General features: G+C 55.2%; 1 protein-coding gene across 1 annotated transcript in view; it reads right to left on the bottom strand.

Moving 5' to 3' along the window:
• The window catches only part of DMTN (dematin actin binding protein), a 35,773-nt gene that overhangs the window by 10,019 nt on the left and 5,817 nt on the right, over positions 1 to 19,937 (bottom strand). The window contains exons 2-3 of the mRNA XM_074940324.1: positions 2,683 to 2,746; positions 1,828 to 1,884 (exon numbers count right to left, since the gene is read on the bottom strand). Of these exons, the coding sequence (XP_074796425.1) occupies positions 1,828 to 1,845 (18 nt within the window). The 5' untranslated portion in view covers positions 1,846 to 1,884; positions 2,683 to 2,746. The remainder of the gene's footprint in view (positions 1 to 1,827; positions 1,885 to 2,682; positions 2,747 to 19,937) is intronic.

The raw sequence follows: 19,937 nt of genomic DNA, 5'->3' as shown, positions 1-19,937 counted from the left end.
ACAGAGAGGCAGCAATGCCAAGGGTAGCAGTCATCGTCTGCTGAGCCTCACTCCCTTCCAGGTGGGAATTACAGTCCCAAACCCAACAGCCCCACCCTGCCTAGCTGGATATTATATGGATGTGCCATTTGGATATGTCAATTTAGCACCATTTGGCTAGATATGGCTTTGGAGGGGGAAGGCCATGGTGCAGAGAATAGTGTGTGTGCATGCGTGTGCACCTGTACCTGGATTTTGTGTGTATGTGTGTGTATTTGCATGTGCATATCCGTGTGTGCGTGCATGTGCGAGTGTGCTTGTGTACCTCTGTGTGTGTGTGTGTGTGTGTGTGTGTGTGTGTGTTCCCACCACTGCACCTGTATGAAGGGCTGGAGATCAGTGGAATTGACTCCCAGGGAGGAGGGCCTTGATCCTCAGAGCAAGACCTAGGAAATCCAGAAGGACATCAGCCCTCTGATATCCCCGTTCCTTGGCACTTTCTTGCCTACATATGCTCTCAGGTTTGACTGACGAGGTGGGGGGGGGGCTGTGAACCTCTGGAACTCACTGCCACCAGATACTATCAAGGCCAAGAGCACACAGCATTCAAAAAGGCTTGGAGTTCTATATGAGTCACAAGAACACCCACAGGACAGGAGAAAATAGAGGGGATACAAACACCCTCCTGCTTGAGGGCACAAACCAACTCTAATTGTTGAGGGTCAGGGAGAATCTTCCCTTGTAGGGAGATTATTCCATAATTGCCCCCTGGGGTTTCTTTCCCCTTCCTCTGAAGCAGCTGGTCAAAGCCAGGATACTGGGCTAAATGGAGCACAGGTCTGATCCAGTCTGGCAGTCCCTGCGTTCCTAAGACTCATGGCATGTGTGGGGAAGGCTGGGACTCAGGGAACAATTCATCTTTAACGTGGAGAATAGCTATGAACTGCAGCTCCTCCCAAAACACAAATCACGTTCAACTAGAAATTAAAACTCAGCAGGTCCAGGTCAGGAGTTGCCATGCAAGTTGAGGGAAATCTGCAGCTCCTGCCCCATACAGCACAGCTAGGTCTCCAACTCCCGCAGCCCAAAGCAGGTCACGTTGTTGGGGCAGGCGGCAGTGGTGTGCACAGGTGGGCACTGCCAGCAGCCTCAGCAGACGTGTCCATGAGAGCTGCAGTAAGCACTAGGTGGTGCTGTCTGCCCAAAATCCACTTAGCAAGGGGCGGAGCCCCTACGGCCGATGGAATGAAGACTAGACCCTGCTCCTTTGCTCTCCGGTAACAGCAACTGCATGCCCCAGCTCCTCAGAAGCATCTAGTGATTGCAATTAACAGCATGCAATTGTGTGGCCCTTGCAATGCTGAGTGCAGAAGGGCCAAGCACGGCCTTTGCCAGCTCACCCCTTGTCCTGCTCAGAAACTGACACCTACCCATCACCTGGCGTGGCACCGGGCAGGGGATGCTCCCAGGTTCTCTCCTGCCACTGCACACCCTCAGAGCAGGTATAGTGCTGGCTCCTGTGCCCTCTGCCAATGCACCTGGGCAGTCCCCGCAGCAGCAGGAGGGGCCCTCGATCTCTCTGCAGAGATTGCCAACTATGGGGCCTGCTGGTGCCAGCGGCTCTGTGCTGTGGACACCTGTCTGCTAGCAAGCACACTGAGACCCACCAGTTAGTGTCATGAGGCCCCCAAACAGAGAGGGACTGGGCTTGAAGTGGCCCCCTGGAGGAGAAAGCCTCCTGCATTCCTATATGGGGCCATCCAGCATGCCAACCCCCCCACGCCTTGACCAGGGTGTCCGGGGTGGTTGCAAAGAGGAGGCCTGAAGAGTCTGACCCAGTTCATTTACCTTCTGTAACCTTTCCATTCCGTCGCCTGCGGGAAGGGCCGGGTCATGCACAGAGTCCTGCAAGGGGGTGAAGGAGGAAGGTTCGTTCACAGCAATCAGCTTGGGCAAAGGCATCCTGCTGCTACGGTCTCCACCCTTGTTCAGGGTCCCAAAGGGTGAGCTGCCTGACCCCCTGGGTCCTGGCAACAGCTCGGGGGGGGGAGGGCACCCAGCCTGCCGCCCCTGTGCCCAGTTGTGGTGCAAAGCTGATGCCAGAACTTGGCCTGGCGGATCTGCTTGGGTGAGGCTGCTGCTTAGACCTTTGCTCCTGTCTCAAGTGGGGACAGGAGTCTGCAATGATCCCCGAGGGTGGGTCCATCCGGCACATTGCCATAGTGGGTCAGGGGATGGAGGAATAAAGGAGGGAGAGCCCGGACCGTGTGTACATGGGGAGGAATCAAGACTCCGAGAGGTTCAGATCAAAGCCATCAGGGAGTGAGAAGGGGCCTCTGCATGCAGCCACTGAGCAATGTCTGGTTCTCGGCTCCTTGGATCTGCAGCCGCCCCGGCTTCCCTGGGCTTCTCATCTCGCCCCGTTACCGGGCCAAGCCAGCCGCCTGCAGGCATCTGATGCTAATGCAAAGTGAGGTGCACACAGCAGGGCTCTGAAATATTCATCATCAGGCTCAGCAGGAGGCTGCACAGTGGAGGGGGCAAAGCTGGGAAGGGGAATGGGGTGGGGGGATGAGGCTTGCGGTTCTGATGTGGGTCCCACTATCTCCTCAGCCTGAGGGCTTGGGAGAGCTGGATACATAACTCTGGGTTTGGCCCATCTCTCCTGAGGGGCGGGGAGATGCTGACGAGGGGTTTACGTACCAGTGATTCTGTGTTTCCACATCCCTTTGGATTCCTAGGCTGGGCTGCGGGTCAGATGCTCCCTCTGCAATGGGGGATAGAGATGGGGAGAGGTGAGATCCTTCCACACACCAGACACGGCGTGCTGATCCCCCCTTCACACCCACCCACACACCACCTCTCCCACGGTCCGGTCTCTGCAGCCAGGGCAACTTGGATGCAGACACCCGGGGAGGTGTCCATGAACCACATATCAGATGAGGGGAAACTGAAACCTCTGCCACCCTCAGACCCTGCATCCCCCACCAACTGAGCAGCACTCTCCCTGCATGGGGTTCCCTTGGGAGCTAGTGTAGCTCCTTAAATGGCCAGAGCAGGGTCTATTAAGCAGGGACAAGCTTTCCTTTCCCTAAAGCAGTGCAGTGCTCCCCACCCAGAGAGCAAGAGACCTGAATTGGTGAGCTAGCCAGCCTCCTGTGTGGCCCAGGGCGGGAACCCTTTCCTGCAGGAATTTTGCCCGAGTCTCCCACATGGCATGGCGGAGTGGCACACTGTTCCCAGATGTATACATTTCCATTTTTGAAATGCATATTGTTTGCTTGCACCCAGCTTACCAAACGATCTAGATTGCCCTGTATCAGTGACCCGTCCTCTTCATTATTTACCACTCCCCCAGTCTTTGTGTCATATGCAAACTTTATCAGGGATGATTTTATGTTTTCTTCCAGGCCATGGATACAGATGTTAAATAGTGTAGGGCCAAGAACAGATTGATCTCTGCAGGACCCCACTGGAAACAGACCTGCTCAATAATGAGTCCCCATTTACAGTTACATTTTATTAGTTGTCAGTTAGCCCCGGTTTTGAGCTAACACACACAGCCTGCCCAGAGCCAAGGGTATGGGGAGACGGCCTGGCTTGAAGCACGTACCGCCTGCTCAGAGCCCAGGACACCGAGAGATGGCTCTACCGCTTCAGGGCGTGGGCAGGGAGGACCTGGCAGCGCCGGTGAGCCTGCAGTGATCTCAGCCAGTTGGGCTCCCAGCCAGGCAGGACCCTCCACTGCTGAGTCTTTCCATGCACTGAGCGGTGGGATCATTGCACTTGTTTTGAGCCATTGTTCTTGGGACAATGGGAAGTGACAGAGAGTGCATTTGGATGCCTCCCAAGCTCTCAGCAATGACACAGACGTGCTCGCTCTCCCTATCCGGCCCTGCCCAGCTCCCCCCACCTCCGACTATAAAGTCCGGTCAACAAGGGCTTTCCAGGAAGTCCCTGGGGCAGCAGACAGACAGCGGAGCAGCTCAGCCCATTCCGCAGCCATGGGGCAGCCTGTGCCTCTGGAGGGTGGGGCCCTTCGGGGCAGTGCTTCATTTGTGCCAGAGCTTGCCAGGGCTGAGCCCTAGCACCTCTGGCCCTGGCAGTTCATCGCTCCGGCACCTCTGGGCTTGCTGTGTCAGTTATGAAAGTAAAAGAATTGCTTGAGCCCTGGCACCTCTCTCATTACAAATTAATCACTGCTACAGGGGGTACATGTGGGGACGGATCGCTGACCCCACCCCTGCAAAAGGGGGTTCCTTCCTACTCCCCTTCCTTTGGGAAATCCTCTCTGCTCTCTTTGAGTCTGTCCCTTTGCTCTCTGGACAAGCCCCCATCACTCTGTGCACCTGGACGAGGGAGATGGAGTGAGGCAGGTGTTAAGCTCTACTGTGCCCCCCCGGGGCCTACTGATGTCTCCAGTCCCCAGTCTTTGGCAGTGCCCCCTAACATGACTGCTTGGTGGGGCTCTGATACCCCCAGACTCTGGTTTCTTCCCCCCTTACAGCATCACCCCCGTCAGGGGTTACTGCCAACCCCTCAATACCCCAAGGTTAATAGCCAGGCAGAGATGGGCAAAACCAGGGCTGTTCTGGAGGGTGCAAAGCCTCATCAATCGGGTTTGGATCTTGCACCACCAGAGGTGAAGTTCTGACATGGGTCCCATTTTACCTGAGCCATGGAGTTTGGGAGTGGGTCAGACTACCGGCTCCGGTTCTGATCCATCTCTGAGTGCTGGTGCACCCTCCCCATCATCTGGGCACCTCTCACATGGGGAGGCAGTACACAACAGAGCTATGCAGCAGCCCCGCTCCCAGCCAGAACCTCATCAGCTCCACAAGTGGCGTCTCCTCTGCGGCCCCCGCTCTCCCCGAGCTGCTCTCTGTCCTGAGAGCTGAAACCCAAGCCTCGCCCTCCAGACGCACTTGCCAGCTGGAGACATCTCTGATCAATACCCCCCCCCCCCCAACCCACTGCCTGGAAAACGCATCCTTGCAGTCGTGGCCTGTCTCACTGGGCCAGGCTAGCGGGGAACAGAGTAATCCAACTCCGGAGCCATCTCTAGTCTCCCTGTGTTGCAGGCTGTGGTGGGGGGCAATTTGCCCAGTTATTACACACACCTCCATCTCCCCCATTCCTCGCCTCCCAGGCTGCAAGAGGTTGCCAGTCTGTCAGTGCCCACAGCAGGGAAGAGGGGGCATGTGCCACCTCTAAGGGAGAGACTCGATATGCTCCAGCTTTCCTGGGTTCCATCTGCTTCGGCCTTCAGAGCAGCCGCCAGCTGCTGAGGCTCCGGGAGGGAGGGCTCCGCGGGCCCTGCTTGGGACCAAAGTGGGGAGCCTTTATCCAGCACTGTCCTCCTCCAGACTCTGGGAACTAGCATCCAAACCAAGCTCAATTCTACGGCTGTCAGAGGACACATGAAAACACGCCTGTGGCCTAAGCACAGGGGCCAGGATCCCCAGGGGGCCTTTGACACAGGCTTGTGGGGTGACCTGGAGCAGGTCAACCTTTTCGGCAGTAGCTCCTCATGCTGATTGTCTTGATTTTTGGATGCGCGGAAGCTGCTTGGTGAAACCCCGAGGCACCCAAAATCAGTGGCCTCTTTTCTTCCATGCCTCAATTTCCCCATCTGTAAAAGGGCGATTTCCCCATCTGTAAAAGGACCTAGTGCAGGGGCTTGTGAGGGTTCATTCTGGTTACACGGCGCTCTGGACGCCTGGGCCCAGATTATCCAAAGAAGCGCGGGGCCCGATGCGGAGCGGTCGTGAGAATGAAGCACTTTCCATGCTCTGAGCCAATCAGCACAAGCCCAGGCCTTGCCTCAATCTCCCTGACAACAGTCGGGAGACCTTCGCCTTTCCCTCATATAACAGGCATGGCGCAGACCCAGACATGCCAAGACCCCTCCGGGGCCAGTTCCCCTCCCGGCCCTGGCTCAGGCCGGGCTGGCGTTTGTCTGGCAGTCTGTAAGGGACTCCCCCAGCAATGCCACCTGAAGCATGCAGCCCAGGAGGCCTGTTCACCTGCCATCCCCAGCCGCTGATGCTGTAGGTAAGTCCTGCCCTCCAGGCGGGGGGAGGGGGGGACACAATGGGTTTATTGTTCAGAGGCCTCGGCCTCCCTCAGCCCAGCGGAGTCGAACAGGCTCCGCTCCGTCTGGCTTTTCCTCAGCAGGAGTTTGTCTCCCCTTTGCGGGGACTGCAGCATGCCCCCCCGGCCCCGCTCTGCCTTGGGCAGGTGGTCCTGTGCCAGGGCCCAGCTCCGAGGCCTGTTATCGCAGGCGCTTGTTGACCGGGCGCTGACAGAGCAGAGTTAATTACGCCTTTTGTCCCAGCCAGCACGCTGGGTTCAGAAGGCCCCGGTGGGGAGCAAGGGCAGCAGCCTGGCTGCACTTAGCACACGGCCCTGGAGTGCTAATAGGCAGCCGTGCAGTTCTGGGAAGGAAAAGAACCCAGCACAGAAGGGGCTGGCGCTGTCAGAGGGAGGGAATGGGAAGGGGAGGGATTGTATTCCCCTCTTTTCCTTTTTTTACCGGTTTCTTGCTTTTCTCTGAAATTCTCCTTTAGGGCGGGAGTGGGGAGAGAGCAAAAAATCCTCATATGCCGAATGGGGAGGGTCTACACTGTCTTGCACTGAGTCAATCTCTTAAGTTTCCATAGAAACTGTCACCCTGATGGGACTCTGAGATGTGGCCACCTCTGGGCTGGGCTGGAGGGGTGACATGCAGCTCATTGCACAGCAGTGCTATCTGGGACCAAGGTGCAGTGTACCCCTGTATAATGAGAATTTTGCACACCTGCACCGGAGGCCATTGTTCCAGGAGAGGCTCACATGCAATACGTTCTTGGAACTCAGCGTTTTTTTACCATGGAATATTGAAAAGCTGAAGTGGCCCTGCTGGACTTTTAGCCTTTGATTCTGAGGAGCCCTGGAGTTTCAAACCTGAGGCTTATAACACTCAGCCATTGCCTCCCGAAATGGAAGAGGGGAGGGACTAAGGTCCCCCAAAGGCTGAGCATCCGCCGGTCCCAGGATATGTCACCCTGATCTGTCTTCCAGGAGACACAGTCACCATCAGGGCTCATCAGTCTCATTGGGAATCTCTCCACCTCTGGGCCAGAAACGCACTCCAAATAACCCTTTGGTTTGGTGCTGTGTTGCCAGAATCCAGGCCAGCAGAGGCAGAAATGCAGCTCTGGTTCTCCTCTGGCCAGGCAGCCACACCTAGAACCCATTCCAGGTGGGCACAGAAATCCAGCCCCACTTCTTCTCCCCTTCTCCAGAGGCTGCACCCAGACCCTCTCTGTGCCTGGGATTCTCCATCTATAAAACAGGGATGGATGTTTCCCAGGGATGGGGCTGTGAGCCTTAATTCATGAGTGCCTGTGAAGTGCAACGAAATCCTCAATGGACGGCGCCAGGAAGGGCAAAGGACTATTTCGTCTGCCTGTCAAAGCCTCTTTCTCTCTGTGCGGCAGCACGGCACAGCAGGGCGCATGGGGGACGCTAGCTAGATAACGATGTATTGTAGGGACCAGGCCGGCTGAGTAGCTGACTAGCACAGGATACATGAGCTCAGACTTTCCACAGGCACCGTTGCAGGCAAAGCCAGGGGTGGAGTCCCTGACTTCCTGGGAATGGCTTCAGCAGAGGCCCTGCTCCTCCTGACACTGGGATTTGCTGTTAGCAGATAAGGAGAGCCCTTGGAAATCCCAGGCCACCTGCTGTAAAGGGGATTCGGGCTTCGGTGGAAGCTGACGCCTGTCGCACGGGGACACACTGTGCACTGGAATCTCAGGAACCACGAATGTCCTGGACGCAGCCTTGTTGTGTGTAAATCTCATGGATTTCCTAGTCCGTTGTACCGCCCCTCTGGATGAGTCCAAGTTCTCCTGGTGCCTGGCAGCAAGTAGTATATTTGGAAATACAAAGAACGGGAGTAGGTGACGTAAGCACATTTCACACTCTGTTTAGCTAAACCAAACCCAACCTAACTATCAGCTAGTTCCTACATAGCATATGAAGCAGATGCACATCAAGCCACATTCACTGGGGATGATCCACGTGAAGCCACGTCCCATGTATTAAATGGGAATGATCTCCATGCGAAGCTACCTCCCATGTACCCACTGGGGACAATCCATACGAAGCAACTCCCCATATGTTCAACGAGAAGAATCCACTCGAAGCCAAGTCCCACATATTCAGTAAGGATAATCCACATGAAGCCACATCTCGTGTTTTTACGGGGGATGACCCACAGGAAACCATGTCCTGCGTATCCACTGGGGATGATCCACATAAAGCCAGCTCCCCCATGTATTCAATAAGAACAAACCATGTGACTCCATGTCCCATGTAGCCACTTGGGACAATCCACATGAGACCATGTCCTGCGTATCCACTTGGGACAATCCACATAAAGCCACATCCTGCGTATTCAATGGTAAAGATCTACAATACATGAAGCCAATCCCAGGTATCCACTGGGGAGAAACCCTGTGAAGCCACATCCCACATATCAACTGGAGAAGTTCCACATTAAGCCATGTCCCACACACACACTGGGGTGATCCGTGCAAGTCAGTGGTACGTCACACGCTTCAATGTAACACCATATCTAATTCCATGTGAGGTGCAGAATGCTCCGCTCAGTGCTCCTCCATGGATGTTCCAAGTGAGTGCAGGGCACTGCCTTCGGGGTAACATGTCCCAGGTGGTCCATGTCTGGCACAAAAATTGGGGATGAACCACTATCCCAGTGTGTGATGACAGGTATTCTTATGGTCCAGGGAGAGTAGCAGGAAGGAAATCAGGGTGAGGAAGGGAGGCCAGGAAAGGAGGAGCAAGTCTTGGGTAGTTATATGGAGCCCAGGGGAGCATCAGCAAGCTGGAGCATCGGAAGAGACTGCATGCAGGCTGGGATCACCTCACCCCCACTCAATGCTTGGCCAGGCAACTATCTGTACTGGGTCACGGGAGTCACATCTGGCTGAGCTGGAACATTTTGACAAAGCCGACAAAAGCAGCTGCTTGGCCCTCACCGCCAGGCAGACCCGTGGGTATTCGTAGATGATAATCACATTATCCAAAATAATCACCGAGAACATTGCTCTCCATCCCTGGCTGCCCCCCATGTGCCTGCAGCTGCCAGCTCCCATCGGACCCGTTCCCCATGCCCTGGCCCAGGGGTTCACTCCCTCCCTGGGGCCCTTATCTAGGTCCTGGCTGGAAACAGCCAAAAGCCGTTTCCCATCGAGGGAACGGTGAGCTCCTTCAGAGACATGGCAGTTGCTTAGGAACATTTCAGACTCTCCCTTGCGCAATAACAGCGTCTGGGCCGCACACCTTTCAAACCACCCAGTTGCTGGCCTGCCAGCCACAGATCAATACAAGGCACGACTGGGCTCTGCATGCACCCTGAGTCATCCGCCAATTCACTGTGCCCATGCCCCGAATGGACATGTAATATATATATGGCGAGACAGATGAGGAGAAGAAGAACAGGACTCCAGACGTACAGACCGGCAGATGGATCAAGGAAGGGACAAGCAGCTAGATTAGAGACAGACGAAAAGTGAGAATGAGCCAGAGGGATACCTGGAGAGAAGGATGTGCATGGTGACGATTAGACAGACAGGAGAGTCTGACACACGGTAGATGAAGAGAAGGAGGCAGGCAGACAGAAATGAGAGGCCCAGAGGAGGAGGCAGGCAGAGCTGTAACTGTCCCGAGAATCTGTCCCTTTCACCTACTGCCTTCAGCTCCCGTGGCCTAGACCCCACCCTTTCAGGGCACTTCACCAGAACATACTTATCTGGAGCAGACAGCAGTGCCAACGCCCAAATCAGCAGCCTTTCTCTCCATAGCAACCACCAATCTCCCTGGGCCAGTGATTCCAGCCGCTCGGGCTCTCCTTGGCAGGCAGTCTGAGTGCACACGTGCTGGCTGCTTGCGGGTGCCATCAGAGATAAGGCTGGATCCTACCCATGTTTGGGATTCTCACACAGGCCAGCTGTGAGCCACCGGGGGCTGGGATCCAGGTCTCTCTGCACCAGGGAGCAAACTGATTCCATCCATCCCCCAGCACCACAGGGACTGGGCACTGAGACTGGTTGCCGAAAAGGAACAGCCGAAAGCCAAGCAAAGCTGGGTGGAGCAGCACGGGGCTGTGGGCGTTGGGACTGGCCCATGCTCCGCACCGAGTTATGGCGCCGATGGGTTTGACCAAGTGCCAGCCAAATCCTCGGGAGGTGGGAAAGCTAAGGCAATGCCCAGTTCTCTCCAGAGCCCAGGCCTGCGCTGTCCTGCCAGGCTTGCTTCTCTCCCTGAGGCTGTTCAGCATCTGCGTGAAGAGGGTGAGCCAGTGCGGGCTGCAGTGCCAGCATTATCCAGCCCTGTGGCTCCTTACCTCCAAGGTATACAGCCCTGTCACCCAACTCTCCCAGCAGTGGGCTGAGATCAGCACCGGGCAGGACCCAGAGCGCTTGGCTAACGCTGAGCCCAGCAGGCAAGCCGGAGGTGATGTTGGTGGGAAGGGGGAAGCACCTGGAAGAACATGCCTTCTCCTCAAGCATCCCCCATTACTGAGCCTTCACCTCTCAGGCTCAACCAATCTGCAGCCTTGGGACCCCTTTGGGCTCCTTGGTGCTGTTGGTGCCCATTATCCTCCGCAGCTGGCCAGTGGCTTGTGCCCTATCCTCTGAGACACAGATGAGATGACTGGTGACCTCCAGGGTTTATTCTATGTAAGGATGAAGCCACATGCCCTGAGAAAACTACAGCAGCCTGTCTGCTTAGCCACATGGCCCAGGAGCTCCAGGAGTTGCACCGGCTCCCTAGCAAAACATAGAGCGCAGTCCAGGAGCTCTCTCCTGACATTCAAAGCCTGCCACTGGCTACCTAAGAGATGCCTCTTCCCCCATGACCACAGCCTCCCACGAAGAGTAACACCCAGCTCTTTTCAGCAGATCTCCAAGCACTTCTCGCTCTGAAAGGTGTTTACCTTCACACACCCCTGGGAGGTACAGTAGCACTTATATCCCCATTGTACAGGTGGGGAACTGAGGCACAGAAAGACTAAGCAATTTGTCCAAATCTGTGGCAGACAAAGGGATTAAACCTATGTCCCACCCAAGTCCTAGACAAGTGACCAAACCACTGGAACATCCTTTCACAGCAGCCCCAGTCCACTGGAACTGTGACACTGTCAACCAGTGTGGGAGACTCATGTACAGGAAACAGAACCTTGACAGGTGCTAGATCTAGACTATGGAACTCACTGCCACAAGATACCTTACCATGCTCAGAAATAAATGCAAAACTCTGCTAGCCTGCTTTTACTCAGATTGTGTGCTCTTTGGGGGCAGGGACCATCTTTTTTCTCTGTGTTTGTGCAGCACCTAGCACAATTGGGATCCTGGATACAAATAATAATAATAATCAATCATCTCAGCGTCTCATCATAATTCATAATAGTAATAATAATCAAATAACAAAAATCCCTTAACTTTAGTTTTCCTTCAATAAGCTCTTCTCAGTCATGCAGTCAAACCAGAATGCAAAAGATGATAGAGAGCTAGATCACTGCATTTGGCCACTTTAACCTACCGACCCCTAGAAAGGTTTTTGGGAGATTGGGGAAAGTGCCCCAGATTCCCAGCTCCTATAGCAGAGCAGGGTGGTGCCCAGGCAGGGGCTGGCAAGTAGGATGTCCCATGCTCTCCCCAGCCTGCGGGACAGACACAGAAGAGGATTAGAGAACAGAGCGGCGTTGAGCACTGCCAGCATAGTAACCTTTCAGAGCACAATGTTGGGGCGGGGGGGAGTTGGGGACAGGAGGTTCTCAGTGCACAAAGCTGGGCTGACATGGGTGATTTAGGAGGCCGGCTCCCCCCACTCCAGGAAATCCGGGGTTTGACTTTTCACAACAGCCAAGCATGTTAGTTTGCGGCAGCCTGTGGGCAAGGGGCCAGGGCAGGAGCAGCTCCTCCAGAGAGCTACTGCCTGAGAGAGATGGGGGAGGGTATAATGCATGGCTCATGCACTCCTCTTCCTTCCTTCTCCCACTCTCTCCTTCTCGCTCTCTTCTCCTCCTTCTCATCCCCACCCACCCCCGTTTCCTCTCCCTCCCTCCCAGCATTTCATCCCCGCTTTCTCCCTCACCCTTCCTCAGCATGACTCTTCCTCTATTTCTTTCTCTCCATCTCTCATTGTTTCTCTCCCCTGGCATTTCCCCCTCCCTCGCTCCACGGCGTCATGTGAGGGTTGCTATGGAAAAGACTCACAGCCATAAATAAGCGAGGGATATGCTAGGTCACAAGTTCCTGAAACAGACGGGGAGTTGGGCCCGCGAGCCAAGCACGCACGTGGCCGCGTGGGGAAGGGGGCTGGGGAAACACACCCAGCCCGGCTGGACACCTCTTCGCGCTGCCCCAGGACAGCGGAGAGAAGGATGGGCAGAGCACCAGTGCCCCACCCAGCCCAGGGGAACATCCTGGACAGTGCCTTAGGACCTGCAGTTCTGCTCCTCCTGCCTCCTCGCTGATAGCCACCCCCTCCCACTAAAACACCAACAATGCCCCTCCCCAACAACCCTCACCCCATCCCAGTGCCCCCGCCTGCTGTACAGGGATGCTAGGGGCCAGCCCTGTCGACCCGAGGGGCAATTGCTCCCTTCTCCATCCTGCTTTCTTCCTAGGACAGAGAAGAGACAAGGGCTTCCGAATAAAGATTCTGCTGTCTCAGCGTCTGGGCTGACCTGCCCTCCAGTCGCTATCCTTCAACAGGAGCTCCAGCCACAGCCCAGCCTTGCTGCCTCCTCCTCCCCGCCCCAGGGGGATTTAGAGCCAATATCCTGGAGAGCGGGAGGGAAATCTGATAATATCCACTGTGAGCCAGCATCTGCAAGCTGGCGTCTATAGAGGCTTCCACCCAAGGAGCTCAAAGCCCTGCACATGTCAGTGAATTAAGCCCCATGTTCCTGCAGGAGGCGGTAAAGGTGGGAAACTGAGGCACAGAGTGAGGAAATGACTTGCCTTAGGTCATTCAGTGAGCCAGGGGCAGAGCACCCAAGGGTCCAGTTATCCCATCAACCATGTGCATGCAACTCCTGCATGCAACTACTGTTGAAGACAGTAGGGCCAGAGCCCATACAATTTACAGCATGATCAGAACCCAGGAGTCCTGACACACATTGAAATCCAGGCCTTTCCTTTGCCCAACAGGCCACACTCCCACCCTGCCCCCATCCTCTCTCAGACAGGTACCTGGCCATTCAATAAATACATAGGAGTACTCCACACAATGTGTCATCTCCACCCCATATGTTCATCCTAACTTAACTATCTACCAAGGCACTTGCATGGCCCTCATCCAAGTACCTTCCCTCCCAGTACCTGGCACCCCACAAACACTAACAGGGTTATCCTCACGACCTGCCTATGAAGTAGGACAGTGCCACTATCCCGATTTTACAGATGGGAAACTGAGGCACAGAGCAATTAACTGACTTGCCCCAGATCACACAGGGGGTCTGTAACAGAACCAGGACCTGAACCCAGGTCTCCTGAACGTCAGTCTAGTATCTTAATCACAAAGCATCCTGTTTCCTCCTGGCAAGAGAAGAACCTGGGCCAGATTTCTGTGCCCATATAGAACAGGCTCTGGGTGTGGTCCCATAGAGGAAGAGAACTGAAAGTGGACACTAGCAGGGGTAAAGGAACTCAAATTTTTTCCTTCTCTTTGCAGTAGCCAGTCCCCACTCCATTCTCAGGCTAGGGGCCTCTCTCCTCTCTCCTGGTGTGTTACTATCCTGGAGCGAGTTTGCACATGCTGTTCACATCTTCCCTGACAAAAAAGGGAGCCTTAATTCACCTGGACGGCTGCAGGTGCCACAGAGGAAGCTGTAGCAGAGACAGGGCACAGGAATTTTTCCCACCTTGTCTTCAGCTGAGCCAGTCTACACTACAGCTCCCACCGGTCCCGCTGAACTCTGGCTCCCAGCTATTCGCTAGGCTTCCTGCTGAAAGGCTGTTCTGTGTGCACGGACCCACCCCAGCCCCCAACCAACACCTGCCAAGTCCATTAGAGACGCAGCCCCAGCAATGAAATCTTAATGCCATGAGCGAGCGGTGATAATGGCACATCAATTACCATCCGGGAGGCAGTCAGCTCTCACTTGCAGCAGGGATAGCGGATGCACACAGGCTCTCTGCCTTGACAGCCATTTGCACAGCACCATCCATTACACCAGGCAGCCAGCTTCCTCTCGGAGTGGTCAGCCCGGCCTAATTAGGCCCATTAGAATGAAAGACTTGGCTGTCAGAACATAGCTCCCCCAGCTCCCCCAACTCCAGGCAGCATGAGCCCATGTCCTCCTCGGTTCCTGCACCTGTCCCCCCATGCCCATGCATCCCGGGCAAGCAACTAGCCCCTGGAGAGAAAGAGCAGCTACAGGCACGGGATAGTTAAGCAAAGAGCAGCCTGAGACCCTGGAGCAGCAAGGAACGTCTGCATCACGCCCCTGGCTGCTGTCTGTTGGGTGAGGTTGGGCAAAGCCACATGGGAAGTCTCTGTCGAGCTGCCATTCCATGCCCAGAACTGGGTGCCCCTGCAGGGACTTGGCATGGGGTCACCACAGAATGGCCCCAGTGCCCAGGCAGTGGTTTGGATGCCCTGTGTGATGGTTTTGGCTTGGTCTTCCTGTTCAGAGGCAGCTTGAGTGGCTGGGCCACATGCATGACTTGCATGACCTAGCGTCTGGCTTAGGTGCCCCCATTCCTGACAGTGATTTGGATGCCCTGTGGGACTGTATGGACTTGCAGGTATCCCATTAAGCGGCTCCTGGGATCTAGACGGATGCCTGGTGCAACTGCTTTGCTAGAAGAGCAGCGAGGTGGCAGTAGCGCCAGGGAAGACGTGGAAACGAGATCCACAACTCTTGGCTGGGTTTATCGGCATCTATCTCCCGCTTTGTCCAGCTTCTCTTCCCCGGTCCCTCCCGAATGTGTTGGAATAACGCCTTCGGGGAGGCTGGCAATGCTAACCCGGTGCTATTGACAATCTATTCCTTCCACGCTGTTTAGCATCACCCGGCAGAGGTGCCAGCTGGAGAAAGGATGACTCATTCACATTAAAATATGGGCTGCACAGGCAGAAAACTTGGCAGCTGGTGGGATATTTTTTCCCCGAGCAGAGTGGGTCAGAGGTGAGGCCTCTCACTCACTGTGGGGCGAGCAGTGGGATGGGGCAGGAGAGAGGAGAGGCAGACAGCTCCCTTCAAGCTCACTCAGGAAAGCAGGCTGCTGCAAAACACATGAGCAACAGGGAGTGTTTCTAGGCAAGTGCCGTGTGGGCCTCACAGGGTCCCTGCCCCCAGTCATCAAACAGGCTCTGGCCCGCAGCCTCCCAGGCAGAGGGAGTGGCTCCAGTCAGCGTGCCCACACCCCACAGGCTTCTTGGTACTAAATGAAGTTTGTGTCAATTGCTGCTCCCAGGTCAGGCTCTGCAAGATAAGAGCCTGTGCGTATTGCTCACTTTGGCTGCCTCCTTGTCTCTTCAGAGAGGAGGAGAAGAGAGAGACGGCATGGGAGGGAGTGAAGGCTAGGGTGCATTGTGCTTTCTCAGCAGGTGATGCTTGCATAACTGAGATCATGGTGGCACTATCCCGTGATCAGCCACCAGGCTAGAAGGGTGAGACCTGGGTTCTATTCCCAGCTCCCCCACTCACCTGGGGCAAATCAGTCCCCCCTCTCTGTGCCTCAGTTTCTCCAGCTGTAAAATGGGGAGCGTGATACGGCCCTTTCTTTGCACTGCACTGTGTTATCTGACCTCCCTTGGCAATGCACTCTGAGATCTACAGCTGAGCGGAGCTGAGCAGGGGGATGGGAGGTGCCATTTTCACCATCCCGGTTCAGGAGACCTGAGACTCGGGTGGATATTTGTGACACTGCTATAATCCCCTGGTTCCTGAGCTCTAGCAGGAGCTAGCGGCCATTGCTCCTCAAGCCCAGGAAGTGCTGTACTAGTTTGCAGCAGCGATGGGTGGCTCTTGCCCAGAAGAACCAGGGCCAGGTTTCTCAGACAGAGCAGGAGGGGGATCTTTGCATTTAAATAGTGCCTTTCCCCCCATGATCTCAAAGTGCTGTGGCGTGCACTGAGCATCGCTGTTGCATCTGAGGCTCCCTGCGTGGAGAGATGAGCTCCCACAGATCCAGTGCTGTCATTCTCACCGGGGACGGGAAACAGAGCGTGTCAGCTGGGCGCAGTGGGCCAAGTTCTGCTCCACTCCTCTGTGACCCTGCTGACGCCGACGCCATTGCTCTGCTGTGCCTGAGTGCGCAGCTCACCAGTGGCCCCATGGCCTTGCAAAGGGAGACGATGCCCTTTTAGCAGCCCCTGGGTACTGGAGAGACTGTGGTTGTGATGCAGCGGGGTGAGGAAAAGGCTCATGTGACTTGCAATCTGGGCTAAGAATGGGATTAGCCAGCTCATCCTGTATGCGAGGGGCGTGGGAGACCTCCCATGACAGCATCTCTTAGGGGCAGAAGGAAACAGACTAAGGGATGATGTAAAGGGAATGGGAGGGGACTTGATCACGGCAGCACCCAGAGAGGCGTAGACACGGATGTGGGGCGAATGCACCAGCGTGCATGTGTCCAGAACGACCGTGACTGCAGCCTGGCAGGGAGCAGCCAAACCCCAGCAGCCTCGGACTCCAGGACCCCCTTCACTTCCTGACAGCCTGTTCCCTGTGTCATCGCCGTCCCTGCGGGCAACTCCCTCCCTGGGCAATCCTGCAGGGAGCCCTCATACCCTACGGGAGCCGATCCCCCATGGGGGACCCTGACAGCCCATAAGGATGGTACACTCTGCACATGTCCTCACTGGGGCCCTGCCCCATTCCCAGCTACACTTAGGGGACATCTCCAATCCAATTCCCAGCTCAGGAAAAGTGATCCCAATCCCACTACACCTCCTGCCCTGTTTTCTGCCAGCGTCCCAGAGACCTGAGGGCACTGCAGGTATCTTCATCCCCAGCTCAGCCAGGGATAACTGGGCCATGATGCCTTGGCCGCCCGCCTGCACACACCTCCTGGAGCCGCAGCCCCTTTGCAGGCTGCCGACTCAAAGAAGCTTAGAGCTCTCTCCACATCCCGAGCCATAGCAACGGCCCCGCCGGCTGCTGTGGAGACGCAAAGCCAAGGCTGGAAACAGGCAGCCGCGCTAAAGGCAGTCGTCTCGCTGGGCACACTGTGGACGTGGCTGGGTGGAAGAAGACAGGCCAGCTGTTCTTTGGGGGGCTTCAGAGCAAACCTGGCTCCCTCTGTCCCTAACTTCACACCCTCTTGGCAAAGCTGCCCTATCAGCTGAACCCGACCTGCCTTGGATTCAGGAAGTGCTTGGCTCCTTACCACATGGCACCCTCAGGAGTCACCCTGGGGCTGTGGAAAACGGGGCGGGGAATCATTCTTCAGGAGGGCGAGTTTCCTTGGCAGGCCCCTTCCTGCTCTGAGCAAAGAAGCAAGCTACAAAGGAGAGCTCTGTCCCCTTGATCCTGTCTTATCCTTACAAAGCATTTATACAGAGCAGGAAACACACAGGGGTAGCCAAGATCAGGTCTATGTCATCCTGGCTGGGCACTCTCCGCACAGCACAAAGCCGGAGGGGTCTCTCTGGGATATCATGGTGAACACTAAATAGAATGATAGAATCATAAGCCTGAAAGGGACCTCAAGAGGTCATCTAGTCCAGTCCCCCGCACTCATGGCAGGACTAAGTATTATCTAGACCATCCCTGACAGGTGTTTGTCTAACCTGCTCTTAAAAATCCCCAATGATGGAGATTCCACAACCTCCCTAGGCAATTTATTCCAGTGCTTAACCCCCCTGACAGGAAGATTTTCCTAATGTCCAATCTAAACCTCCCTTGCTGCAATTTAAGCCCATTGCTTCTTGTCCTATCCTCAGAGGTTAAGAAAAACAATTTTTCTCCCTCCTCCTTGTAACAACCTTTTACATATTTGAAAACTGTTATCATGTCCCCCTTCAGTCATCTCTTCTCCAGACTAAACAAATCCAATTTTTAAAATCTCATAGGTCATGTTTTCTAGATCTTTAATCATTTTTGTTGCTCTTCGCTGGACTTTCTCCAATTTGTCCACATCTTTCCTGAAGTGTGGTGCCCAGAACTGGACACACTACTTTTTGCAACAGTGTTACATTGTTGACTCATATTTAGCTTGAGATCCACTAGGACCCACAGATCCCTTTCTGCTGTACTTCTTCTTAGGCAGTCATAGATAGATAGATGTACACACACACTGCTCTGCCTTCCCTGCATATGATGGCAGGATCAAACACTGCTCTCCTCTCCCTTTCGCTGGATACAGCTGCCCCCGCCCTCCCCGGGCCAGACAGGGTTAGTGGAGTTCAACACCCACCACAGCAAAGCACAGTTGAGCCTTGGCTCTCTCATTGGCCAGCGGCTGTTTCTGAGCTCAGCTGATCCTGCCCAAACCCAGCGGGACGGTTTGATTTCTGCCCTGGCTGAGTGGGGTAGGAGGGTGTGGTGTTTGACACCCACCAACGGCCTAATAAGGCAGGCGTTCCCCTTAGAGACAAGTCAGAGAAAACCATGTGCAAGTTCCTTCACCAGGAGGGAGTCATGGAGTCCCCTGCATTTCCCCAGGCCTCTCTCACTCTGATTGTCTCAGCTTGGCAGCCGTAACCAGTTCCACCTTCTCAGCTTCTACTGCTCTGGTACAAATGGGTTCTCAAGCCAGCTCTGGGCATTAACAGCATGTGCTTCACCAAGAGGCCAGAGCTGGTCTCAGTAGCTGAGGATGTGGAAGGGGCATAGGGAGGCCGGGCGGCAAAGAAACTGAGCCTTCCTACCAGCTGATAATGCCCAGCTCAACACACCCAGCTTGCGAGGAACAACAGAAACAAACCATCCTCCCAGAGCCTGGACAGCAAGCGCCTCTGGAAACCTGCGCTACATATTGGCACACCCTGGAGGAATCACAGAGGGAAGGGCTCTTCCCTTTCTGTCCCAGCAACCCAGCTGGGTGGCAGTGCCAGGCCCTGGGTGTGGCTAGATGCAGCCCTTCCAACATTCCCTCTCAGTTTCCTGCCAGTGGGACTGTACCAACCCCCTGGATCGGAGCCCCCAGCAGGAACATGGAGGACTCTGAAATCCCAGCCCAGACCTGGGTCAGAAGTTTGCTAAAGGCCTTGATCATGAGTCAAAACAAAGCTCTGGAGCCGAGAGACTTTGGAGTGTCCAGTTGAGGTTGTGGCTCGAGCTCAGATCTCTCAACCGGGGGACGTGCATTTCTCTCTGGTGCCCTAACGCGCCTGTCATGGGAGAATCGAAGAGCCATTCCGACAATGCTTGAAACCCTAAGGCAGGCACATGAGTGGGCTGGCCCCATGGCTGCTCTATAGCTCTGTCCTTCGATCCTGACGAGAGTCACCCCATCTAGGCAGCGATCCCAGTTCCCCTTTCCCCACTGTGCAAGCGGGTAGTATCCCCACTCTTTTAGCATAGGAGGCGCTGGCATCTGCCTGTGTGTCCCGGCCCAGCTCCGGTGCCATCGGATAGGTGATGGGAGGGGCAGATGGGCCTATGAGACCTTGATCCCATCCCAAAATCTGCAACACCCACCATGTCCTTGTGTCCCCACAGTATATGGGCTGCAACCTCCCATGCCTCTCAGCCCTGCCCCAGAGGGATCCCTCTCTAGAATGAGAGGGGAGTTCAGTCTCAGTGGCCTATTAAGCTCAGGCTGTTTGCTCCCTCTGCCTGCCCATAAGGGTGGAGGCAAATTAAGGCCAATCGCAGTGGGGATTTTTGGGATCTAGATGCTGTCCTGCTAGAAACTGAACTAAGACCCTGTAACTCACTGACCATGAGGTCTATCAGATGGGAATGGCTTCTGGTCACTGCTGAT

Source organism: Natator depressus, chromosome 26 (assembly GCF_965152275.1).
Source record: "Natator depressus isolate rNatDep1 chromosome 26, rNatDep2.hap1, whole genome shotgun sequence".
Taxonomy (NCBI): domain Eukaryota; kingdom Metazoa; phylum Chordata; order Testudines; family Cheloniidae; genus Natator; species Natator depressus.
This window is presented reverse-complemented; position numbering and strand designations above follow the sequence as displayed.